Source organism: Galleria mellonella, unplaced genomic scaffold, assembly GCF_026898425.1.
Source record: "Galleria mellonella isolate WM207_F2 unplaced genomic scaffold, CSIRO_AGI_GalMel_v1 utg4535, whole genome shotgun sequence".
NCBI lineage: Eukaryota > Metazoa > Arthropoda > Insecta > Lepidoptera > Pyralidae > Galleria > Galleria mellonella.
This window is the reverse complement of record NW_026442101.1, coordinates 418,274-445,490: the sequence shown is the minus strand read 5'-3', so window position 1 is coordinate 445,490 and position 27,217 is coordinate 418,274. Positions and strand designations below refer to the sequence as shown.

At 36.4% G+C, this 27,217-nt stretch overlaps 3 protein-coding genes across 3 annotated transcripts in view; all 3 read right to left on the bottom strand.

The window, feature by feature from the left end:
• LOC113514752 (ATP-binding cassette sub-family G member 1-like) overlaps window positions 1–27,217 on the bottom strand; it is a 289,243-nt gene that overhangs the window by 11,098 nt on the left and 250,928 nt on the right. The gene's annotated exons all lie outside the window — the stretch shown is intronic.
• LOC113523368 (ATP-binding cassette sub-family G member 1-like) overlaps window positions 1–27,217 on the bottom strand; it is a 238,352-nt gene that overhangs the window by 11,098 nt on the left and 200,037 nt on the right.
• Window positions 18,292–20,936, bottom strand: LOC113522332 (uncharacterized). The gene is made up of 2 exons (XM_026908013.3): window positions 20,634–20,936; window positions 18,292–19,964 (listed from the first exon to the last, which is right to left on the bottom strand). The coding sequence occupies exons 1-2, from the start codon at window positions 20,788–20,790 to the stop codon at window positions 19,330–19,332; spliced, it is 792 nt and encodes a 263-aa protein (XP_026763814.2). The 5' UTR covers window positions 20,791–20,936; the 3' UTR covers window positions 18,292–19,329.

Sequence of the window (27,217 nt, the reverse complement as noted above, 5' to 3'; positions counted from 1 at the left end):
TCTCTAAATGTAATGTATGTGCGATGCAAACGATTCTGGTCGCTCTCTAAGTAAAATATGCTTTCAGTGACTGGTTCCAAAATACTTATACATTCCCCTGTCTTCGTCCAGAAATCATCACTTAGAATTAAATCTTTAATATCTCTTGAAATTACCACATCTTCTCTAACTGTTAATATTTGCAAAGCTATCTTATTTGCTTTCAAACTTTTTAACGAAGTAACATGACTTCCCCATCTTGTAGCACAAGGCAATTTTAGTGTTTGTGTAGAATCTTCACCCTGCCTTGATTTTATCAACAAGGAACTTAATCGTTGACTCCTTTTAACAGTTTTTATTATATTTATGGCTTGCATAATAAACACAGTTACTTCTTGTATCTTTACAATATCTTGGCACAACAAGTTAAGGATATGTGCACAGCAACCGAGAGGAACAACATGTGGATATTTGAGTTTTGTTAATTCGAATGCCTTTTGTATATTTCTAGCGTTATCGCCAATAAGTACAAGAAACTTATTTGCTCCATACACTTTCATTACTTTTTCAACTTCTTGGCTAAGGTATTCACTAGTGTGAGGATTACTTTCTGTATTCAAACTTTTAACGTATGCAGGTTGAGGTTTTGATATAAGAAAGTTTATTATTCCTTCATTTCTTAAATTAGACCAGCCATCGCACTGAAGGTGTAAGTAACTACAAGCATTTAGTTCCTCATTTAACTCAAAACGCATTTCTCTATATATTTTATCTAAGTATTTTGTCGCTAAAGCTTTACGTGAAGGTATTTTAAATTTTGGTTGCAATTTTTCGAAAAATTGTATCCATAAAGGATGTTGCACCATCGATAATGGCGTCCCTGTTACAAATATAGCTCTCGCTAATTCTGTTTTTATATGATCATCGGTGTCTTGAAACTCAGCATTTATTGTAGTGTTAGCAGACGACGAGGGGCTTATAAAAGAATCATTTGTCTCTATCTCTGACAGTCCAGACATTTTGGTTTTGGACGAGCTATCTTTTATAAGTTTCATAGAGTCTTTTAATGTTTCTGGAGATTTTGGACAAGTGATAAGATGTTGAAGCATTTTGGCAGCATTACTGAATTTGTAGACCTTATTACAAAGCTTGCAAGAAACAGACTTGTTTGGTAAAGTACGGTAGTGCTCCCATATGCGTAAATCTTTAGGTCTCCCCATTGAACCTAAAAAAATGAACGATGATTAGTTGGTCTGACGAAAATTCAACAATAGAGTGCCTATTTTTTTACAATGATTATTTCTTGTTATTTACAATAAATTTATTAAAAAAATAATAAAATAAATACAAAAAACCTTTGTAAAATTACATCTCCTCGGAGGATTAAACGCAGACGCTAGTTTATTATCGTATTGTTCTGTATTTTTCTCAGCAACTTCTTTAATTCGATTAGGTACTTACGCATATTATGTTAAAAATAAATATCTAGTACACATCTTAGGCTATCCACCATTATTATCCAATGACGACTCTCAGCTAACTATGCACTATCATCCAAAATAAACGTGTATGGAAAATTTTATCCCAGTCGGTTGAGGATTGAGGATAATTGCATCAACATACGAACATACCTACATACTTTTATTTACATAACGCAAGCTAAATAAAAGCTTGTAATAATACATCTAATTTTAAGTTAAAATTGTTAAGTGATCATGATATAATTGTATCATTCAAAAATCCACTTACCTTTAATTATTTCTTGTTAAGTATAAATATTATTTCAAATCTGCTCCCTTAATATGCACTTTTTTACTGCTTTTCCTACCTAACACGTTACCAGGAAGTCACGTTACCAGAGTCAGAGTAATAGTGAACACGTTTGACAGTGATTGTCGTCGCCTCATATTCAGCGTCGACGAATAGGGGAATCCCCAGTCATAATGTATTGCATGCGTGGCGGTCTTACTTCAAATCCATAAACAAAGAGATAATTACAGAACTCGATACTAGATGGCGCTGTTTTTGTTTGAAGAAAGTTTGCGGGCTAAAATACATAGAATTTCATCAATGACTTCCACAAAGAACAACATTTCTGTTTTTTCTAAGTCCGTATCTCTTCCGTATATTTCATAAGATATAAGCTTGGGCTACATTGTTATGCAACGTGATTTTGTCGCTGTCTTGCTAGCAGGGTTGACAGATATACGATTTAAATCGTACTCATACTATTATTTGTCTATTTTTTAATGTACGATCGTAAAGATTATGATCGTAATTCGCACAAAAACATACGACTTTTTGGTTACCTGGCAACATTTTTATTATGAAACGAACATGCTCACATCATCAGTCACATGCAACAATTTATTGGGGATTTCCCCTTCACATCTGGCAGTCCTGCTTGCTAGAATATAGGTAAGTCAGCCACAGTTACTGACGATCGATATTTAAAGGGTATTGTTTTTGTGCTAAATATTTCATAAAAACGTTATTTAATACTTTGTGGATTATTAATTTAGTTGATAATCACTGGAAGTAAAATGGATGCTAATTTGAGAGATCAAGATCTTCGTATAAAACAGTTAATAAAAGAAAATCTACGTAAGTACTCTTTTTATACCTAGGTAGGTAAGGTATAATAAACACAAAAGGTACTTAGATCGCGTGTGTTCGAAGCATTTATTCTAATAAATTTAATTTAAAATTGTAGAAAGAAAAAATGTCTGCCAAGCCGTAGCCGAAGCCGATCTCCAAATATATTTGGCGATAGTGAGACCCAGTGTCCAGATGATTTACCCAGCGTCGTCGCAACAAAGAAAAAAACGAGGATAAAGTAAAAGAAAATTTACTGAAAGAAGAAACAAACTGTTCTAAATGCTTAATTTATGGAGAAGAGGATAAAAGAAATGAGTATTTCGGACTGTTAGTGGCTCAAGAATTTAAATATATACGGCCATGTGTGCGAACGAGGTGTTATGAAGAAATTTTAAAGTATCTACGGGAAGCAAAAGGCCAACATGTTGATCAACTGCAACATGAAAACACTGAAAATTAATTACTTTCATTTTATTATATATAGATTTTTAAAATTTCCTGAAATATTATTAGTTAACGTTTTATTTAATATTGTAGAATTGATCAATACAATTTATAAAAATAATTTATTGGTATTACTTACATATTTTCAAAAAAATACGTAAAAACCTATTTTTTTGGGTGATTATGGGAGTTTATGGGTGTTTATTGGGTTTTTACCAAAGCACCGGGTTTAAACCCGGTGCTTTGCCCATCTGTACTCAGGTGTTATAAATTTTAGTAATATCACATTACTTCATAAAAAAATGCATTTCTAACAGAACTTAGGGCGGGGAGAAAGGGATTGTTAGTAATGGAGACTGAGAATTCCATTGTTAGCAACATACCCAACCAGGTCGACCTCCTTGCGGTTCTTCCTAGAAACTATCATGGCTAATTCCTGATGAATTCATTATGATGGGCTAACTGGCCTGTTTTCATTCTCATCTATCACCCTTCACTGGTGCTCCGCCAGCGTATCCCGTTAGCGCAGGCGGGGTTACCATACCATTTTCACCCATCAAAAAAAAACCAGAACTTATGGCTAGACTAGGTATGTGTTTTATCTCCATCAGTAAATATTTCCCGGTCACGCGGACGATGTCGCGAGTAAAACATAGTCATATAATAATGGTACCCTATCGATTGCAAATTATCAAATTCAGTTCAGAAATAACGCATATATCGCATAACAAACATACAAAGAAGTTTTTTGGAATCGCTGCACCGAAGATAGGATTTCACATTCAAATAAAATCATGTCAGACGCGTCAGTTACACGAATCAATTATTCATAAACAAAGCTCATTGTTTGGGGGACGTGACACACGATACCGTTGAGACGGACGGACAGACGCATAGACTGCGACCACATGGTATTTATAATTAACGATCGTGATAAACAGTCGTGACAAATGGTATCAATGATATATAAATAATTATGTATTGTCAACAAGTCTCGTAGCGGAGTTTGATTTAATGCTTACTACCGACTTCCTGATTGATTTGCCCGCGTGAATCCTTATTAATATTATAAATATACACGTACTATATGTAGGGTTGGCATCTCTTAAATTTGACAACCAGGACAAGACGAGTGAAACCCCCGGATATTAGAACCCAGAACCCGAATGTATCTCCTATACGGTGCGCTCAATCTTTGTCCATTTTTAAAAACTTAGTTAAAACCCACTACCTATCCTTATAATCACTTAGTCCTCCGTATTTCCAGTTTTGTGTGTTATATATATGTGTTAATTTTGTATATTTGTATGTATTTATGCATATATGTGGATGTATATGTATATATATATACGCGCCACCTACCTATTTATGCTTTAATTCTTTCTACCCAAAGGTTGTCTGTAAGAGATTGTTTAGCAATAAGACCGCCGTTTGTACTACACTATACTATATATAAAATTGTTCAAAAAATCCTCTTATGTTGGCGCAATAAAGTGTTAAATAAATAAAAAATATATCAACAGGTATTTTTTCGACTTACTAAAATGTTGATTTAGTGTTCGGAGGATTATCTTGGCGTGCGAGCACAGTGCGCGTGTCGCGAGCGGCCCAAGACTTTAAATTACACCCCGCCTGGACGCTCCCCGGATGCTCTCTAAACTGGGACAAATGCGGGGAGACCCGGACGGAGGACAACCCTAACAATTTGGAATGGAGAAGGAAATAATCTACTTTTTGTCCTGCCCAGTGAACACATCCTGATCCTTGTAAGTTTATAAATACAGGATATTATTTCAGGATATAAAGATCGTCATCGTCTCAGCCATTATTCGTCCACTGCTGAACATAGCCCCCCCCCCCCATAGTCTATCATAAGAAATGGTCCTGAGCCACCTGCATTCAGTGACTCCCTGCAATACTTTGAGGTTTTTTTTATGGGTGAAAATGGTACGGTAACCCCGCCTGCGTTAACGGGATACGCTGGCGGAGCACCAGTGAAGGGTGATAGATGAGAATGAAAACAGGCCAGTTAGCCCATCATGATGAATTCATCAGGAATTAACCATGGTAGTTTCCAGGGAGAACCGCGAGGAGGTCGACCTGGTTGGGTATATTGCTGGCAATGGGATTCTCAGTCTCCATTACTAACAATCCCTTTCCCCCCAACATAGAGGCTATTGCTTGAATGTGGCTTACAGAACTAATCTTTTTTGTAAAAGTTCTCGCAGAAAACGGGCATGTTAAGTAATTTGTTTTTATAAAAAGTAACCTATATATGCAAATACTACGCGTACGGATAAACGCAGTGTAGGACGACCCCTTACTAGATGGAGTGACGACCTGAAATGCATTGCAGGAAGTCACTGCATGCAGGTGGCTCAGGACCGTTCTTTATGGCAGTCTATGGGGAGGCTTATGTCCAGCAGTGGACGGATAATGGCTGGAATGATAAAGCTGATGCAAATACTACGTGTAGCTATACCTTCATGACAATTAGTAGAGTCATTAATGAGCTAAGAAAACTAACTTCATATTTACAACGTTACTATATTTTTATTCATTTAATTTTGCATAAATACATGGTTAGCGCTTAAGAAATGACATGACAGTATTAAAACCAGCTAGATATCTTACCTATTAAGATAGTGCGCATTTTCCTTCGGAGGAGGCATAGGAGTGGGCACCCTCCTCCCCCCCTTCGTCCCTCCCACGGCGCTCATCGCGCCCGCACTATTGTCCTCGAGCGAGCTGGAAAAAGGAACAATATTTCAAGATACTCCAGTAGATGAGCTTTGGGAATCCTCTCGGTTTTTATTAATTTAATTAAATGCTTTTATATTTATGTATTACTATTTGTAATTCTGGAAATATTAAAATACTTTTTGGTAGTAATTAAAAAAATATACCTATACTTCATAACAAAAGAATAAATTTTGCTCCACTAAATACACCGACATCAGTTGTGATAAAACTCGCTATTTTGATTTAAAAACCAATTTACTTAACCAATTCTGATGAAATTACTATGACAGTAATCTGAAAATACATTTATTTTTTCAAAAAACAAAAAAAAAATTAAATACATTTTATTATTGACAAAATTATGAGGTAACAAACATAATATGTAATATGGTAGTGGTATGTGCTGATGTCTTCAACAGATCGTTAGAAGGTCAATTTCATATAAACAAGCTTGAATTATTTCATTTTATTTGCGTATAATTATAAAAATATAAATTTAGGCGAAAGAGCCCGGTGCGTTGATCCACTTGAAAATTTGAAAGTCGTCCGTCGATACATACAGCAAAGTTTTGTTCCCCTTTCGTAACGTAGACGGACCAATCCTGGGGCACATCCGGTGTTGCTATCATTCGCTTCTTACTATACGCGACAGGTAGTACAGGTGCATAATACCATAGACTACAATATACCCCCTATCAGGTCTATAACCACGCGATTCCCTCTGAAAACAACCTTGGCAAAATTGAATTCATCATGATGGGTCCTAACGTATACCGATAGGGGGAAAGGGATTTGTTAGTAATGGGGTCTAATTGACCCATTGCTACCAATACACCTATCAGGTCAACCTCCACGCAGTTCCACCTGGAAACCGTCGTGATTAATTCTAGTGGAATTCGTCACGATGGGCTCACTGACCTGCCTTTTCATCCCTCACTGGTGTCCCTCCAACGTATACCGAAAAAAATACAATTCAAAATAATACTATAGGTCACAAGGATATCAATGTATGAGAGATATCATGAGCATTGCAGTATATTCTATGACATAGGTACATTGTACTGTGCATGTTTCTTTTTTACAACACAGGGGGCAAACGAGCATGCGACACACCTGGTGGTAAGTGACTACCGCCGTCCATGGTCACCCACAACACCAGCGGCATTGTAGGTGTGCTGCCGGCCTTTTAAAAAGGAATATACTCTTTTCTGGAACGTTACGTTGTCGTATCGGTTCGGCAATACTGCTGCTGGAAGTTGATTCCAAAGAGTGTTTGTGCGTGAAATGTGACAGCGACTTTTTATCAGGTGAATCTAGTCGGTCATTTTAACTTGCACAAAAAAGAAAGTAACTCCATATCTATATACCTAATGGGGAAGAGATTGTTAGTAAAGCAGACTACCAGTCTCATAACTGACAATATACTCTATCAAGTCGACCTCCACGTGGTCACCCCCGGAAACCATCGTGCTGAATTCCAGGCATATTCATAATATCATAACTTTCAAGAGCATGTCCTTTTTAAACGGCCGGCAGCAATCCTGCAAAACCTTTGGTGTTGTGGGTGATCATGGGCGGCGGTAGTCACTTACTATCAAGTGAGCCGCATGCTTGTTTGCCCCCAGTTAAGTAAAAAAAATCATCACGATGGGCTAACTGACCTGCCTTTTCATCCTCACCTATCATCTCTCACTGGTGCACCGTTAACGTATACCGATAGCTCAGACGGGGTTACCATTCCATTATCATCAATTAAAAAAAAAAAAACTCTTTACCTTATGAACTATAAGACAGAATAGGTAATTAATATTGTGTACACGTAAAGCTTAATTCATATCTCGCCTATCACTACTCGCGACTAATAATCGGGACGCATCGTGAATACAAACTAGACAACATCTCAGTAACGGCTTCCAACAGCCGTAACTCACAGCATTAAGGTTCAAAATACCGTAGCTGAGTTGCCATAAGGGTTTGGTACCTACAGGACATATCCTTCAAAGAGAGGTAGGTTCCATTGTAATGGCCCTCAAAGCCTTGAGCTGTTGTACTGCAGCGCTAAATCCAGCGCATGGATACGGTGTTACAAAGCGTTGCTTTGCTGGTTACACTAATGTAATGATACTTTCTTTAAGTCTTGCCATTCGATACAGTGTTTCTAATGTTTTTATGACAAACAGATAGTGTAATTAAATTTGAGGGCGCGATAATTAAAAACTAGTAGATAAAAGTCGATTGCTTGAGTACCTCTGTCCCATACGTGTTTCTACCATGAATCAGTTGTGTTTGCATGGCTGTGTTTCGGTTTGAAGGATGGGATATGGCGTGAATTTACAGGGTACAGAGGAATAACACCTGAGTCCTCAGGAATGGCAACGCATGGGTGGTATCATGGGCGAAACAGTATACGCTGTTATGTCCATAGTACTGCTCATGTCTTTAGGCGACGGTTACCACTTTTCATCAGGTGGGCCGTCGGCTTGTTTGCAATTCTAAGTTGTATAAAAAAAAAGGTCTTAAGGTGGCGAAATGTTTATAAATATGTATTTAAACAGTTTAGTGGTGACACTTTAAGTATTAAACAAAAGCAAGCTAAGAATATGGCTGTATATCGTAAATTGCCATATTTTAGTATCCATATTAATTTATACACTTACATTTTATATGAATATTAGCTAGTTGCGGAAAAAAAACTAACTTGTTAACATATTACTATATTAATTTACAGGGTACACCTGTAAATTTACTGCCATATTAGGATATGCAAACACAACTGCTTCACAGTAGAAACACGAATGGGACAAAAGTGCCCAGGCAAACTTTTTGTACAGAGTTTCCCTCTGGTAACCTTCCAACATCATTAACTGTAGAAGCGGTATCAGTGTCAGACAGAAGGTACATTATCAACGATAAACATAGTCTATATTTTCGATATAAAAATCGCTACGCTATCAACCCGCGCGAAGCTGGGATGGATTGCTAGTTTATTGTATCAGTAAGGATTGCTCGAAACTTCACATTAAAATTAAAAGACATCAGGTTTCTGAAACGTATAAATCCACCAATGTCGGGCAGGTTTACATTTACAGCACTTCCATAGATTGGTCTGGCCGTCCACTTTCATTTTATCACCTCAGTAACTATTCTCCATTTATAAATATTTAAACAACCTGCCATAAAAGAGAAGCAGCTATAGCGCCTCAGGAAAGAGAAAAAGAGACGCTTAGAGGCGGATTAAAAACAGAAGTAATAATAAAAGATAAGCATGACAGTGAGGGTTGGCAAATAGTACTTTAAAAAAAAATAGGCATTTTTTATATGAGAAAGAATTTATTTGATAGACAGATAGATTAACAATTTATTTAAGTCATCTATGACACATGTAAATAAGTTTTTTGACATTTGCGCTTAGCAACACATTCAGCTATTCATTTTTATATTATAAATATACAAACCTCATGAATTTTAATTTTATTAAAGGCTCTACATGACAGTGGCAACCCTAATAGACAGTTGTAGGCAAATGAAACGCCCGAACTCAGCATTGCTGGATCTTAATTGCGATTATCTTTTAGGCACAGATTGGCTTAACTCTGTAGGGTTGTCAAAGGACCGACGCTGGATCGGTGCTTAACTCTACATTGTACCATCAAAGGGGCGAAAAGGACTTTGTAGATACTTGTATTTTGTTTATTTATTTGGGTCAGATTTGTGTAGACTCTTTTTTTTTATACGATTTTACGATTTATTTAATATTATTGATATAAATACCGTTTATACCCGGTATAGAATAGGCCACCCCTTTCTTTCCCGTAGGTGTCGTGAGAGTCGACTAAGAGAGGGCGAGGGATGGGCAACAGCGTCCCTCTTAAAACAACTCCAAAGCTCAACTGCGTTTGCCAATTCGCCTGCCAAGCGTGACAACTACTGGCAAAACCCCCCCGAGGGGTAAGCTTATGTTCGGCAGTGGACAATTAAATAAGTGACATAAACACTAAACTTTTACTTATTAAAAATAATATATTTCGTTCTATATATATTTTTTTTGACGGGTGAAAATGGTATAGTAATCCCGCCTGCGCTAACGGGATACGCTGGCGGAGCACCAGTGAAGGGTGATAGATGAGAATGAAAACAGGCCAGTTAGCCCATCATGATAAATTCGTCAGGAATTAACCATAATAGTTTCCAGGGGGAACCGCGAGGAGGTCGACCTGGTTGGGTAGATTGCTAGCAATGGGATTCTTAGTCTCCATTACTAACAATCCCTTTCCCCCCATTTCCTTCTATATGTATAACTCTTTCATATAGGATGCTACTTGAGTTTCCTTCACTTATGCCAGTGTATCAAATTGTTTTTGTAGCATCCAGAGGGCAAAAAAGTGCTGGCATACTGTATTCTTCTTTCGTCGCATAAAAAATTTTAATAGCGATTTGTAAAAAAATTATAAAAGTAAAGTTATTAAAGTTTTTTTCTACGAATCGAATATCAATTTTTTTTTTTTTAATTTTTAACCAACTTTAAAACGAAGGAAGTTCCCGATTCGGTTGTATTTATTTTTTATGTTTCTTAACTGATGAGTCAGTCGGTTATGAACCGATTTGGAAAATTCTTTTTTTTTTTTTTATCTGAAAGGATATACTTACAGATTGGTCTTATAGAAATATTATCAAAATCGGTTTAGTGGTTTAGTTTTGTATTCAAAATAACTAGATTTGCCACACTCGAAGTCGTTTTTTTTTGGAACACCATCTTATACATACATAATGAAAAAATCATGATATTTTTATACCATTGAGGTGGTAAGCATTACTTTCATATTTTGACTATACTCCTAGGAAATCATTGAGTTTCAGGAAAATAATGTACATTGTTGCCTCTTTTTGTCTTACTATTGTGTAGTTATGTATTTAAATATTCATTTTGTTTAAATTATATTTTTTTAAATTCTGTCTTTATAATCTGTATTATTCTTTGAAGGAAACCATAAATGGTTTTCATTTTGTCATTCAATTACTAGATTTTGACTTGTAGCAATGAGGGATCATTGCTACACTTTTTTTTAATGGGTGATAATGGAATGGTAACCTCCTGCGTTAACGATATACGCTAGCGGGACACCAGTGAGGGATGATAGGTGGTACGTGCTGATGTCTTCAATAGTTCGTTAGAAGGTCAATTTCATATAAACAAGCTTGAATTATTTCATTTGCGTATAGTTATAAAAATATAAATTTAGACGCAAGAGCCGTTGCGTTGATCCACATGAAAATTTGAAAATCGTCCCTTGACACATTACAGCCAAAAGTTTTGTTTTTAAAGACCAATCCTGGAACACATCCGGTGTTGCTATCATTCGCTTCTTACTGTACGCGACAATAGTTGACGATGAAGTGGGTCAGTTAGAACAACGTGACGAATTCAACAAGAATTAGCCACGATGGTGTCTGGGAGGAACCACGTGGAGGTCGACTTAATAGGGCATATTGCTAGCAATGGGGCTATCAAACCCTATAACTGACATCCCTTCCCCTCACCTCGTTGTTTCGCCTTGTAGACATACTTGAATAGAAATGTACACGTATCAATAGAATATCGACACAAGTACATGTTTGTCTTTGCTTCATTCAGACGGGCTGTGAATACAGATGTGTGCACTCAGTGCTACGGAGTTAGCATTCAGCTCTGTATGAGATGCGGATCTTATCGCATCACCGCATAAATATGACCTACTGACTCTCTTAAAACCGCTGTATACAGGACGAACCCGGAATAATTAGCTTGCCTTCAATGGAGCACTCTCAACTTTTTTTTTACTCGCCAAATCAACAATTTAGTGAGTCAGTTCCTCAGTTGATAATCGCAAAATACGGGCACAATGCGTGTGTCGCGAACGGCCTAAGACTTCACTATTGTAGCATCCCCTCGCCCTCTCTTAGTGGGCTCTAACACCCACGGGATAAGAAGGGATGGCCTATTCTATGCCGGGACCACATGGCCACAGTGTATACTCTAATATTTATGACGCTGTTCGTGTCTATAGACTGCGGTTGCCAATTTTCACCAGCTTTCCTGTAAATTTCATCCCAACCATCTGGATGAGTGGCGGTCTTCCACCGTGCATTTTTCAAGGCACTTTCTTCCACACACAACCACTCTTTGAAATCAACTTCCAGCGGCAGTATTTCTGAACCGATACGACAACATAACCTCCAAGAAAAGAGCATATTACTTTTTAAAAGGCCGGCAGCACACTTGCAATGTCGTTAGTTTTGTGGGTGATCATGGGCGGCGGTAGTCACTTACCACCAGGTGAGCCGCATGCTCGTTTGCCCCCTGTGTTGTAAAAAAAAAAAAGTTTATTTAGCATTAAAAATTACACAAAAAGTGTAAAGAGATTTTATGAGTTTCCAGTTTTTTTTTTAATGAATGGAAACAGTAATTGTTTCATAAATTGAAGAGTGCTTGTCGCATCGTTAGTAAGTGCGCCTACTGATAGCGGGACATGACCACGCATAAAATTGACAGATAGATGTACAGTCGCGTCCGTATTGGGACGGGTGATAATTATTAAGTTATATTTAATAGGTAATCGCCATGTAATCCATCCATACATAGAATAGGCCACCCCTTCCTTTCCCGTGGATGTCGTAAGAGAAAACTAAAAGAACTTAACGGTCAAAGGATGAGCAGCAGCGTTCTTCTTGAATTTTTTTTATACAACTTAGAATGGCAAACAAGCTGACGACCCACCTGATGAAAAGTGGTAACCGTCATCTATAGACACGAGCAGTACCATGGACATAACAGAGTATACTGTTTCGCCCATGATATCCCCCATGCGTTGCCATTCCTGAGGACTCAGGTGTTATTCCTCTGTACCCTGTAAATTCACGCCATATCCTACCCTTCAAACCGAAACAGTAATGCAAACACAACTGCTTCACGGTTGAAACACGAATGGGACAGAGGTACCCAACCAATCGACTTTTGTACAAAGTCTCCCTCTGGTGATCAATCATAAAAGATGGCGATTTAAAAGAGCTTTTAAATAAGCCTATTTGAATAAACATGAATTCGTTAAACCGCGTAGAATATACGAATAAAATATTCAAATTAAAAATATACTCGACTCGGATATCGCCAAAAAAATATTTATCCGCGTAAGTAAATATTAATGATTTTTAAACATACGAACATCACGGAACGGCCATTTCCATACCTGTGTCGCGCAAACTACCGGATACCATTTTACCCTCATTTTGCCAGGAATTCCAATTCCAAACGGGTCCCCGGTATATTTTCATTTTCCAACAGCCTGGAACCGCGACAGATCGGGTTAAATAGTTGAGGGTAGTTTTACATTTAACTCGTATAATACTATTTCGTCCTGTTTTTAGCTAGACAACAAGAAATTACAAACATTTTGTTGTTGTAACTGTTTAGTAGGTATAATATGTATGTATAAATAACTAGTCGTTTCCCGTAGCGTTGCCCGCTTCTATGTAGTCCCCGTATATCATTCTCATTGCAACTCTTCATGAATTCGTTTCTTGTATTATATACTTAAATGATAATTACGTACTTAATACCTTCATAAAGTTTCAGCCAATTCAACTAAAATTTCATCCCAACCATCATCTAAAATAAACTGAAATTTCATCCCATCCATCAGGTGGGCCGTCAGCTTGTTTGCCATTCTAAGTTGTATAAAAAAACAAATCTAGTGTATGTAGTTAATTACTGAAAACGCTGCTTGTATAGTATTGTATGAGTACATACGTCAAAAAGTGTACAATAAGTTCTCGTTGGAAGAGTAAATAAATAGAAGTATATAGTATATATGCTTTATATTATTCTTAATTTCGTACATAATATAGTATATATCATATATGTGTAAGTATATTTGTTATTCATATATATTTATTCGTTTATATATGTAATTTTAGTATGTATGTATATCAATAATTACTAGTACCGCATTCGAGTATTCTGACACTTCCCTATGGTTGACTGGGAGTGAATGCTTTTAGCATTAAGTCCGCCATGTACACATATTTATACTAATGAATAAATAAATAAATATATAGTAATCATATTTTAACAGCGAGTGCTAGACTACGGAAATGGTATTCTCGTTTCGAGTCAATGAAATTGCATCTAATTCCCTTCCAATCTCCCGATCCCTTTGTGCGGGAACGAAGGAAAAGGATGCATAATCAGACCAATATTCCACGGTAATAAGCCATCGAGTTCGGAAATTTAAATACGGATTTCACTTCATTACTTTTACAAGAATCCTATATCTGTAGATCTTTCAACTAGTCTACTCTATGTTAAAAAAAAGTTATATATTCCAATAGAAAAAATAAGTAATTTAAAAATATGCTTTTGTAACCTAATCCGCCATCTTGTGACTGCGGCCATTTTAACGTGATGTCATTTATTTTATTGTTACCTATTTGTTTTTAAACTCTTTAATTTAATGCTCATATGAGAAGAATAACAAAATAATATTAATATAACATTGTTTTCTACAAAAAACCGCCTCCAATTAACAACTAAATTAGCAAATTAGTTTTGATAAACCGTTTATGGAACTAATTTGAACATAGGTACCTACTTTTTTATACTTTCAGATAAAAAAGTTCAAATCGGTTTATATTGGGGGGAAAGGGATTGTCAGTAATGGAGACTGAGAATCCTATTGCTAGCAATATACCCAACCAGGTCGACCTCCTCGCGGTTTTCCCTGGAAACTATCATGGTTAATTCCTGACGAATTGTGCATGATGGGCTAACAGGCCTGTTTTCATTCTCATCTATCACCCTTCACTGGTGTCCCGCCAGCGTATCCCGTTAGCACAGGCGGAGTTACCATACCACTTTCACCCATCAAAAAAATCGGTTTATATGGACTGTCCCATCCTAAAATATTGGGTGGGATAGGTTATTAATACAAGAGCGTCATGACCGCTCATTTACTAACATAGGTGAATTTACTGGGTACAGAGGAATAACACCTGAGTCCTCAGGAATGGCAACGCATGGGGGGTATCATGGGCGAAACAGTATACTCTGTTATGTCCATGGTACTGCTCATGTCTATAGGCGACGGTTACCACTTTCCATCAGGTGGGCCGTCAGCTTGTTTGCCATTCTAAGTTCTATAAAAAAAAAAAGGTTAAGTAAAGTTATAACTAATAAAATGAACGTTATGTTGTGGGCCTGAACAAATAAATATTATTACTATAACTGACATTTACATAAAAAAAAATACAACCGAATAGGGGGGAAAGGGATTGTTAGTAATGGAGTTTGACAGCCCCATTGCTAGCAATATGCCTTATTAGGTCGACTTCCACGTAGTTCCCCCTGGAAACCGTCGTGAACAATTCTTGTTGAATTCGTCACGATGGGCTAACTGACCTGCTTCATCCTCATCTATCATCCTTCACTGATGCCCCGCCGATGTATACCGAAAGCGCGGGTGGGATTACCATTCCATTATCATCCATTAAAAAAAAACAAAATAGACAACCTCTTTCTTTTTGAAGTCGGTTGAAAACATAGTCGCAGTCCACGTAATACCAATACCACTAGATAGGTATGCACATAAATCCATAACAAACATCCGCAGGTGGCGGCTGCCCTATTTATTTAACCGCAAAATATTTCAATATTTTCGATATTCCGAACAATATTTCTTTCTTCCACCGCCTTTTACACACTTTGTTGTTCTAATTTTAACGAAATATATTCACCTTTGATATTTTTAATCAATTCAGTTCCGACCTCGGTGAAGGGCGTAATATATTTATTATTGGAAACTAAGATTTTATAAATTCGATATAAATAGAAAAACGTGTTTCATATTTATTTTATATTTAATAAGAGCAAGCAATATTGTGTGCGAAGTGAATAGATCTTGTACATAATCAGCGGGTCTACCATGAAATGAAATTCCGAAATTTCGGACACAATTTCGTGTTTTTGTTTATACCAGAATCGGACCAATAAATGGTGTTTAACATTTCGTTCGTCATACATCCTATTATAAAAGTCCAAAGGAACAATATTTTAACATTTTTAATATTTCCAAACGGCAAGTATTATGTAATTTTAACATCAAATTTGTGTTTCGTTTGGCTCCGAAATTTCGGAAAACATTTCATGGTAGGCCCTCAGCTTATTGTGTTTACGTGTACACAAAAATAATTAGTTGTCTTAGATTTTTCTTGTGTGATTTTCAGCTAATGCGGTTTCAACCTCTGTCCGACTTAGGAGGATGCTCAACTGCGCCTTCAACTTCGAGTCTCCGAAATATATGCAGAAGAATACATTTTATAAAATACTTTCTGGGAGCATTATCTTTACTGATGACTCGAAATCAAAACAGATCACCGAAAACAAAAAGCAATCGCATTTGCGGGAAGTCACCTTTTTTTATTACAGCACGACCATAGATTAAATAGATATTGTCTCTATACAAATGCTTCGAGAAAAACTGGTACATTTTTTATACAATTTTACGTGATGCATAGTTTTGATTTTTTTTATACCACTGAGGTAGCAAACAAGCATACGGCCCACCTGACGGTAAACGGTTATCGTAGCCTACGAACGCCTGGCCTTCAATACCTAGGGTATAACGCGCGAGTTGGCTACCCTTAAAATTCGTAATTATAACAGTTACTAAAACTACGCAATCAAAGTCACAATAAAAAAATTGTGAACTTTATATTTTATTGATTTATTTATTTATTCTTTATTGCACAATAAAATTTTGTACAAGTGGCGAGCTTAATGCCATATGGCATTCTCTACCAGCTAACCGTTGAGTAAAAACAGAAAGCGTATGAAGGGCAGATGTGGTGAAAAATATGTGACAATTATAGTAACACATTAAGGCAATACACAATATAAATATAATATACACATAAGAATATCCAATGTGTTTTTTTTTTTAAATAATTACCTAGTCACATGACTAGTTTTTGAAATATATATATCTCTAACTCCCATTTAATTTGCAACATAAAGCGCTTTTGCGCTGTATGCTTATTGCAAATAATTCCCCCTATTTACTTAAACATGTCAATACTCGTAAGCGGTATATTGATATTTGTTTAAAAATCTGCACGAAGAGCAAATTCACCATGGCGAGAATGAGAGAGAGGAAATACCTACATATTTATAAATGTCTAGGTATCATGTAATCGCTATAGAAAGCTTTTACCTATACATAAAGGGTACCATGGTCGACGCAGTATACGCTGTTATGTCCACGGCATTGTTCATGTGTATAGACGACTTATCACTTTCTTTTAGATGGGCCGTTAGCTTGTTTGCCATTCTAAGTTGCATAAAAAAAAAAGAAAAATATATGATTTAGTATAGCATTGCATTTTCACGATGTAATAGGTAAGCAAACTCATGGCATGCAGACTCTTATTTTTATAATGGCAGTGAGAAAAAAACTATATTATTTAATTTTTTTTATATAATTTAGAATGACAAACAAGCTGACGGTCCACCTGATGGAAAGTGGTAACCGTTACCTATAGACATGAGCAGTATTTAAATTTGCCTCTTAAATATACTTTTTTTATAACACAGGGGGTAAAGAAGCATGCCACTCGCCTGATAGTAAATGACTACCGCCACCCATGATCACCCACAACACCAACGGCATTGCAGGTGTGCTGCCGGCCTTTTGAATACTTAGAGCGTTGTAATTTATTTACAATTTAAGATTACGTTCCACAAAAAACAGCGTATTCAATCGTGGCCAAACCAGTTATAAAAAAACTAAACTACTTTAACCAATTTTTTTTTATTTCTTTAGGATCAATCTAAAAGCATGTCCTTTCAGATAAAAAAAATACCAAATCAGTTTATAAATAACGGAGTTTTGAAGTAACAAACCTAAAAATGAAGACGATATTCGGACGATCGCAGCGCGCCTCATCGAGGTTACTGGTGACCCAAGAGCTGGTAGCTACTTTGCCCAAAAGATAAGTTTGGCAATCCAAAGAGGTAATGCTGCCAGTATCTTGGGTACGCTGCCTCTGTGTTGCGTTGGGGGATTACTTATAATTAGTATTAGTATTTAAGGAATTTTATATTAACTTTAATTTATTAAAAAAAAAAATTAAGTAACAAAAGTAAATATTACTGAATTGACAATCTCCTTTTATGAAGTCGGTTTAAAAGTCATATGACAGATTGTTATCGAGCCACATTTAAAATTTTATGATAGTATTTATATCATACTATTAAAAAACTAAATTTTTAGATTAAAAGTAAGTGTAATTTTAGTATGTATGTATATCAATAATTAGTAGTACGCATTCGAGTATTCTGACACTTCCCTATGGTTGACTGGGAGAGAATGCTTTTAGCATTAAGTCCGCCGTGTACACATATATGTACTAATAAATAAATAAATTAATTAAAGGTAAAAGAATATAAGAAACATAAAATAAGAGTAAAAAACCAAAAATATCTTTTAGCTAAGATTTTTATTTCAATAAATAGCTTAAAATATAAAATTAGTTTATTATTTACTAAATAGAAACATGAGTAACATTTAAAAAATATTGTTTGACAATTAGCTATTTGTACACGTCACTTTTACAATCAATATCAATCGAAATGACATTTGTATACTGTCATGACGATTTTGTGTAACAAATATTAAATTCTAAATTAAGTTTGTGTAAAAAAATATAGCAAAATTGTAATAAAAGATGTACAAAATTGTAAAATGCTTAAAGTTATTATTTTATATTTATATTTAGTTTACATTACATTGACTGAACCCAAGATTTGTACGCTAATAAAATATCTTGTAAATCATACTCACATGACACTTATTTTTTTTTTTACAACTTAGAATGGCAAACAAGCTGACGTCCCACCTGATGGAAAGTGGAACCGTCGCCTATAGACATGAGCAGTATCATGGACATAACAGAATATAGTTTTGCCCATGATACCCCCCATGCGTTGCCATTCCTGAGGACTCAGGTGTTATTCCTCTGTACCCAGTAAATTCACACCATATCCCACCCTTCAAACCGAAACACAGCCATGCAAACACAACTGCTTCACGGTTGAAACACGAATGGGACAGAGGTACCGACTTTTGTACAAAGTCTCCCTCTGGTCTCTACTTATACTAATAGGGCTCTTATTTGAAAACAGAGATTAAATAAATTATTTCTAAAATTTTTATTGCACATATAAGGGCACTAAATATACTTACTACTTACTTAACTTATGCAGGTACATAAGAACTGTCATCCTTTTTTCTAATAAACTTATAATTTTTATAATTTACTTATTATTATTATTATTATATATTTATTAGGTACATAACAACAGTCATCTATTTTTTTTTCTAAAAAATAAATATTTCCTAGTAGTAGTATTATTGATAAGAATATTTGTAAAAATTGTGTATTCAATAAAAAAAAATCAATTTAGTATATTTTAAAATTCCTAAATATAGATTTGGCATATAAAAAAATATGCCTAACTTCTCCTGTTACCTATATCTATTAAATAGCAGATTGAATCGATAATTCCTCATCTACTTTTTCTTCTGCTTGCTGCAGAACCATAGAACTTGAAGCGTTAGAATTCATACATTCATATGAAGATGGAGAGGAATTTGGGGTGTATATTAGGTTTTCCGGCTGCCTGAGTGACAAGGCATCTTCTTCAGCACGGGAAACTGATTCAAAAACTTCCCTTTGTACTCGCAACTGTAACGAAATAGGAAGCTCCCTCGTCTTCCGACACAAACTGGAAAAGAGTTCTGACACAGCATCAATTGGAAAACGATTTGCCTCCACAATTTGTTTTCTAAATCCATCTCTTTCTATTTGCCTTTGTTCTCGCCTCTTCTCTCTTTCTTCCATCATATTTTCTATACCTCTGCACTTACATGAATCCGTAACTGTCGGGCATGGTAATGAGATTTCAAATTGACCATCATTGTCCAAGATGGGGTCTTCAGAGAAATTTGTAGTAGTTTCTTTCATTCCTAACTGTGGCAGGAGGAAATCCATAAGTTGCTCATACTTCCATGGACTGAACATGCGGGTTGCCTGTCCAGTGGTGGTATTCCGTATACGTAATGCTTCGCGATGACAGTCTCGTAGCCTTTTCCATTGTGATTTGGCTTCTTGGCCTGCAAAATCAATACTAGATTTATTACTGAGAACAATAGTCAATAAAATATGTTACAGAAAAAAAAAATTAAGAAATTGTAAAATGCCTAAAAATTATAGAAAAAGGTACATACAACCAACTACAATCTCTAAACTGTTATATAAAGTATTGTATGTCAAGTGAAAAGTCAACAATTTATCCTACAAGGGGTATAAGTCCAAATGAATATGTTTTTCGAGATTTAAAGGCACTGTTTTTATTTACATCTCTGAATATAGTATACATGATCAACTTAATATCTAAAAATGGCATCGGCCCATAGTATTCGTTCATGCTTATCGTCAATTGAACTCATTTTAATTAAATTTTGTAAATGTAAACACTGTAACTTGATAAAGTTAGCTTTTACCTCGATAAGCAAAATGGACGCGGTACCATGGAAATTCTGTGGTATCTATGTAGTGACATGGAACAGTGGTTCCTGTTTATAAGCGACGGTTTCCGCTTACCATCAGGTAGATTTGTACCAAACAACTTGTTTATATTTAGGACGAAATGCTTTGCACATTTGCGCGCCACAATATAAAAAAAAAAAACACGATTATTATGTCGTGTAATGTCTTAGGTAAATAATTTAATTAACATGAAAATTTAAAATAACTATTTAGATTAAATATAAGATACTAACCATTAGCCATTTCACATTCCTGGGCCACAAGCTCCCATGTTAAATCCTTCCGTGTTGGGTCCTTAAAGGAAATGTTATTCATATCCCACAGACAGGGATGTTTTTTCACATTATCAATAAATAATTCCATGAATAACAGATTATTTCCCATCGACATCTTTATTAGTGAGGTAGTGACTTCCAAATAAATATTGCACTTGTGTTTTTATTTGTTAGTCAAAATAACAACCGGCTTTGAGATTCGATCGATTTTGTCTATTTACATTCAGAGTCCTTGACATTGACTCGTCAGTGTTGCCAATATGTTACCGCCAAATAAGCCCAAATATTATTTTATTTTTAAGAGTAAAATATTCAAATGCAACATTGTTGTCCTGTTTCCGCACTATTGCTATACTATGACAGTATTCTTTTGGTACAGTTAAAGAAACATGTCTTAATAGTCCAACATTTCAATATATTAATTACATAACTGTTATAATTGTCGTACCTACAAAAAAATATGCGAAGCAGTACCTTACTTGGTATATAAGTACTTAATATTGTTAGAAAGCAAGTAATCACCAACTTTTAATTGGAATTAAATAATGATGATATTTTTTTTTTATTATAATCTGTTATTGGCAACCCCAAAGCGTATGTATAATTTCTTCTTTTCGTGGTGGCCGAAGGATGGAAAGAGGAGTGTAATCAATTCGTAAACTGATGACGTCATTGACTACGCATCTACGCAGTCCTGCGTGAGCAATATAATCAGTCTAGTGTTGCCACTTGACTAAATGCTTTTTGTGCTATTGTTTTATTAAATTTATTACAACCCATTATAAGAACGTAACATAAGATATTGATAAGATACCTATCACAATAATCCATTGATATCCAACTGCTAGGTACATGTTCTATTAAATAAGAGAAATATATTCAGTCTATCATTACCATACTGATTAAGTGATTAAATTTATTTCAAATTATCTTTCGCTTGCTCTGGTTCCATATTATATTGAATTCTCATTCTTATATCAGACTCTTACGACATCATATAATCATCATAGTAATGACAAATGATAAATTATTTATTTTATTCTCATTTCCTCACCACACGGACGAATTTCTGCCCATAAGTACCCATGTTAATTATCACATAGAGATCAACCCCGTTGCATTATCCAAAAAAAAAAATAAAGACTGTTACCGGAGTAAAATAAATAAACGAGGCTTATTTTGTATTTTGTTTATGCTCACCGGCTTTTTCAAAGCAACCTGCGGTTCAACGACTCAATGTTATTCTTGCACCTTGATAGACTTCGACTTATGTAAACATAGAGGGCGCTGACTTCTTCTGTTTATGTCAGCGGGTGTAACCGATTGATCTAATGTTCAAGTTACATTAACTATTTCATTCAGGTGAATGGATAAGCAAACAATTGTCTTTGTAGGTTATGTTATGTTCTTAGAAGCAGTATTGAAAACTTAAATCTTAGGAGAGATTTCACCTTACTCTGCGTATTCTACCGTTTGCACAACGGACTGTGCTCAAAGATTTGTGCAGTACTATGCCCACGGACACTTTCTACCATCATACAGCTCGCCATAGATAGGGAGTTCACCTCCATAGCTCAGAACCCGGATGGTTGCCGACAGTGATTTTTCAGAGATGTTTCCTTCAATAGACGCTCAGGTTATGAAATGAGCTCCCTGTCGAGGTTTTTCTAAAAGACTACAGCACGGGGTTTTTCGAAAAAGTGGTAAAGAGGTTTCTTCAGGGTCGGCATAATGCGCGTAATATCCTTGGTATTGTTGGCGTTAAGGTAACCAGTGGCGTAACAATAGGGTGGCAGGGCTAGCAAAATGCCACGGGCCCCCGACCTAAAAGGTCCCCGGCTCAACAAGTCGCGAGCTCAGAATTTTTTTTTTTCATTATACCTGAGTATTTTATTTTACGTGAAGAGTTTTTTTTTTATTGATAGGGCCCCATCAAAAGAATTTGCCACAGGCCCCAAATGATATAGTTACGCCACTGACGGTAACCGCTTACCATCAAGTGGATCATATGCTTGTTTGCTACCTCAGTGGTATAAAAAAAGTTTATGTAGTACCCAGGAGTGCCACCTCCTCCTGGCACTTTCTTTTACCCACAATCGTGTCTTGAATGATTAGCTGAATATTCTGTAGGTACTTTTCATTCCTCATAACGTGACTGAAGCACGACATTATCAGACGCTTAACGGTGTTTTACCTAAATTTCGTAATGTACATACAATTATAATTATCTCTGTATAGTCATGATAATAAAGTGTAATTAACCAGAGGGAAACTTAAAGTTTTTTACTTGGGCACATCTGTCCCATTCGTGTTTCTACCGTGAAGCAGCTGTGTTTGCGTGGCTGTGTTTCGGTATGAAGGGTGGAATATGGCAGTGAATTTACAGGGTACAGAGGAATAACACCTGAGTCCTCAGGAATGGCAACGCATGGGGGGTATCATAGGCGAGACAGTATACTCTGTTATGTCCATGGTACTGCTCATGTCTATAGGCGACGGTTACCACTTTCAATCAGGTGGGCCGTCAGCTTGTTTATAAGTTGCATAAAAAAATATGATACATTATTAAAATTATGAAAATAGCTGCATATAACATATATAACTCTTCGTGTATACAAAACAATACGCGCTCAAGACACTGTCTCTTTGTACACCACATTCACGCAACATTACACACACATATAACACACACTTTTACACTAATTATTGCTGAAATTTCAAATAAGTATCTCTGTAATTTTGTTTTTTTTTTACGAATTATCTACAGTCCAAAAATAATCATAATATTGTCTAGTATACAAATTGTGAATCAATAATTGGCTAATGCATAGTGTAAATATATATATTTTTTAATTATTCTAGACATAAGTTGTTGATTCCAGATGTAATATTAAAAATAAAAATAAATAAAAAAGAAATCGTCATAGTCGTAGAATAGTGACGGATCTTTATATGTAATCTTTGTCAGATCCGTCAGTATTTTTTTTAATGGGTAAAAATGCTATAGTGATCCCGCCTGCGCTAACGGGATACGCTGGCGGAGCACCAGTGAAGGGTGATAGATGAGAATGAAAACAGGCCAGTTAACCATGATAGTTTCCAGGGAGAACCGCGAGGAGGTCGACCTGGTTGGGTATATTGCTAGCAATGGGATTCTCAGTCTCCATTACTAACAATCCCTTTCCCCCCGATCCGTCAGTATTCTACGACTATGGCGAAATAGTGCAAATAATATAGCGTATTAAAAAAAAACACACACACGAATTCAACACATTTAAATTTCACGAGGATCATCCATATACTCGGCTTTCGTAATTCGATAACTTTAAAATGTAAATTCGGGACCTTCGACAAATAGTCCACAATTTATTGAACGTGACTGTTATATGGGAAATTATGGGAAAGTAAGTTAAAAAAAAAAAAACATTTTAACTCTTTATAGAGATCAGTGATTTTCAAAAAAAATTTTTTTTTGTTCATCAAATACAGATGCCCTCTGGTGATTGGAGTTTCTAGGTCGCCTTCATCATCATCATAAAGACAGCATGCCGGCATACACAGACCATCAGTGTATGCCGGCTGAAACCCCAGTGACCCGGTGGTCGTCGCCTCCGGAGTAGAAGCCGAGGTAATGGGGTACGCCCCGAGGCCCCTACCTTGCCCGCCCAATACATCATCCGGCGGGCAAGAGAAGATCGAGTTGTTCTTCATCATCATATCAGCTTTTAACTGTCCACTACTGAACATAAGCTTCCCTCTTGGGTTGAGTTGTGCCAGTAGTTGCCACGCTTGGCAGGCAGATTGGCATATACCCACTGGAGGTATGGAATAGGCCACACCTTTCTTTCCCGTGAGTGTCGTAAGAGGCGACTAAGACAGGGCGAGGGGTGGGCAGCAGCGTTCCTCTTAAAACATCTCTAAAGGCTGACTGCGGTTGCCAATCCGCCTGCCAAGCGTGGCAACTACTGACAAAACTCGCCAAGGAGAGGCTTATGTTCCGAAGTAGACAATTAAAGCCCAATATAATGATGATGACACAAACCCTAAAAACGTTACACTCCTTTTTTGGGCAGTTGTGTAATTTTTTTTTTTTTTATAGTAGAAAATAGAATGGTAACCCCGCCTGCGCTAATGGTATACGCTGGCGAAGCACTAGTGAAGGGTGATCGATGAGAATGAAAACAGGCCAGTTAGCCCATCATGATGAATTCATCAGGAATTAACAATGATAGTTTTTGGGGGAAAGGGATTGTTAGTAATGGAGACTGAGAATCCCATTGCTAGCAATATAACCAGCCAGGTCGACCTACTCGCGGTTCTCCCTGGAAACTATCATGGTTAATTCCTGATGAATTCGTCATGATAGGCTAACTGGCCTGTTTTCATTCTCATCTATCACCCTTCACTGGTGCTCCGCCAGCGTATCCCGTTATCGCAGGCGGGGTTACCATACCATTTTCAACCAACAAAAAAAAATAAACCATGATAGTTTCCAGGGGGTACCGCGTGGAGGTCGACCTGGTTAGGTATATTGCAATGGGGTTCTTAGTCTCCATTACTAACAATCCCCTTCCCCCCAAAATATCTAATTAGTTAACTTGATCAAAATGAAGTTATTATCTACCAGCTATTGTTGATGTGTTAACCCTCTGAATGTGTTAGAGGGGGGAAAGGGATTGTTAGCAATGAAGTTCGATATTGCTAGCAATATGCCCTATCAGGTCGACCTCCACGTGGTTCCCCTGGAAACCATAGTGAACAATTTTTGTTGAATTCGTCACGATGGGCTAACTGACCTACTTCATCTATCATCCTTCACTGGTACCCTGCCAGTGTATACCAATAGCGCGGGTGGAGTTACCATTCCATTATCACCCACTAAAAAAAAAACCCTCTGAATGTGTATGACGGGTCAAAAAGACCGCTAGCCTGATAAAACCACTCTAGTAGGTACCATGCATCGCACGTAATGTTTTTATAGCTTGTTGCGATAAGAAAGCCAGTCTATTGCGTTGTTTTATGCAGAGCTTCACGACTTGTACTTTATGGGGACCAATAAGGATATCTAATTTAATGTGCCGTGGTGGAAACTACGTACGGATAACAAGTTAAACAAAAAAATAAATTTTATTCCATTAAAACAAAAAAAAAAAAACACCCGTGTTCAATCGTTTCAAAAACAAAGATTTCGATTTAGAAATCAAACCACTCGATCCATATTGATGAAATTTTTATAAGACCTGTCTAAACATATATGCTTTCAGATTTATTTAACTTTTTATTTATTAGTTTGTTTCATATAATTTAAACTTAGTAATAACCTTTGTGAGGAGAGAAATAAAACATTTTATTATCATTTTTATGTTAATGGATTTGTTTTTTTTTTATACAACTTTGAATGGCAAACAAGCTGACGGCCCACCTGATGGAAAGTGGTAACCGTCGACTATAGACATGAGCAGTACCATAGACATAACAGAGTGTACTGTTTCGCCCATGATACCCCCCATGCGTTGCCATTCCTCAGTACCCTGTAAATTAACTGCCATATCCCACCCTTCAAACCGAAACACAGCTATGCAAACACAACTGTTTCACGGTGGAAACACGAATAGGACAGAGGTACCCAAGCAAGCGACTTTTGTACAAAGTCTCCCTCTGGTAAATCTTGTTTGGTCTTATATAATTTTGTTTTAAAATTCGTGCTTGTTGTTAATATGCGTTAACCGACAACCGATGGGAAAGAAAGATTCTTGAGTGGCGACCTGTAACCAGGTAGGACAACTGTCCGCTAAATGCAGTGATGACCTCAAATGCATTGCAGGGAGTCAGTAGATGTAGATGGCTCAGGTTCGTTTCTTATAGCAGTCTATGGGGTAGACCTAAGTCCAGCAGTGGGCAGATAAAAGCTGAGATGATGATGCTGATGCGGTAAATAAACACTTCTATTTGAAAATGAACAAGTTTAGACCCTATAGATTTAATCTACCAATTTGTTAAATTAATAATTTTTTTTTACTTTTTTTTTTATTCATTCTATTTGTAGTTAGAAAAAACATTTGATTAAGTGCACTTTACCACTACACACTGCACGTGTTTTAATATTGCCTTTGTGAAAAAAAAAAATTGTTGCAACCGTAAAAAGTGGAATACGTCTAACAAATGTGGCTTAACGAGCGCATAGTTCCCGCTAACGAGGGCGGCACAGTATACACCCGCTACCCGCTGCGGTACTCGCCCGATGTAAATAAGTACCTGCAACTGGATTTCACCCTGTTACATACGCTAACGATCAGTTTGAGGGGCTGATCAAAGGATCACTCTTTTACTATACGCTTTTGGGAACAGAATTTGTCCAGCGGTGACCTTATAAATGATTGATTACGATTAATGGTATAAAATGGACTTGATGAATAATGTGAACTATCTGTGTAAGTACATATTGTTGTATGGCGTACAGGCTAAACATGTCGAACGTTATTATATTGTCAACATCTGCATGTATTTATACGCATGTTTTACAAATAAATAAATCTTGAATC

Excerpts from the sequence above, each read along its gene's own strand:
- LOC113522332 (XM_026908013.3), bottom strand. The coding sequence starts at position 20,790 with ATGTCGATGGGAAATAATCTGTTATTCATGGAATTATTTATTGATAAT. Across the intron at positions 19,965-20,633 it reads GGAATGTGAAATGGCTAATG|GCCAAGAAGCCAAATCACAA; the intron begins GTTAGTATCTTA and ends TTGATTTTGCAG.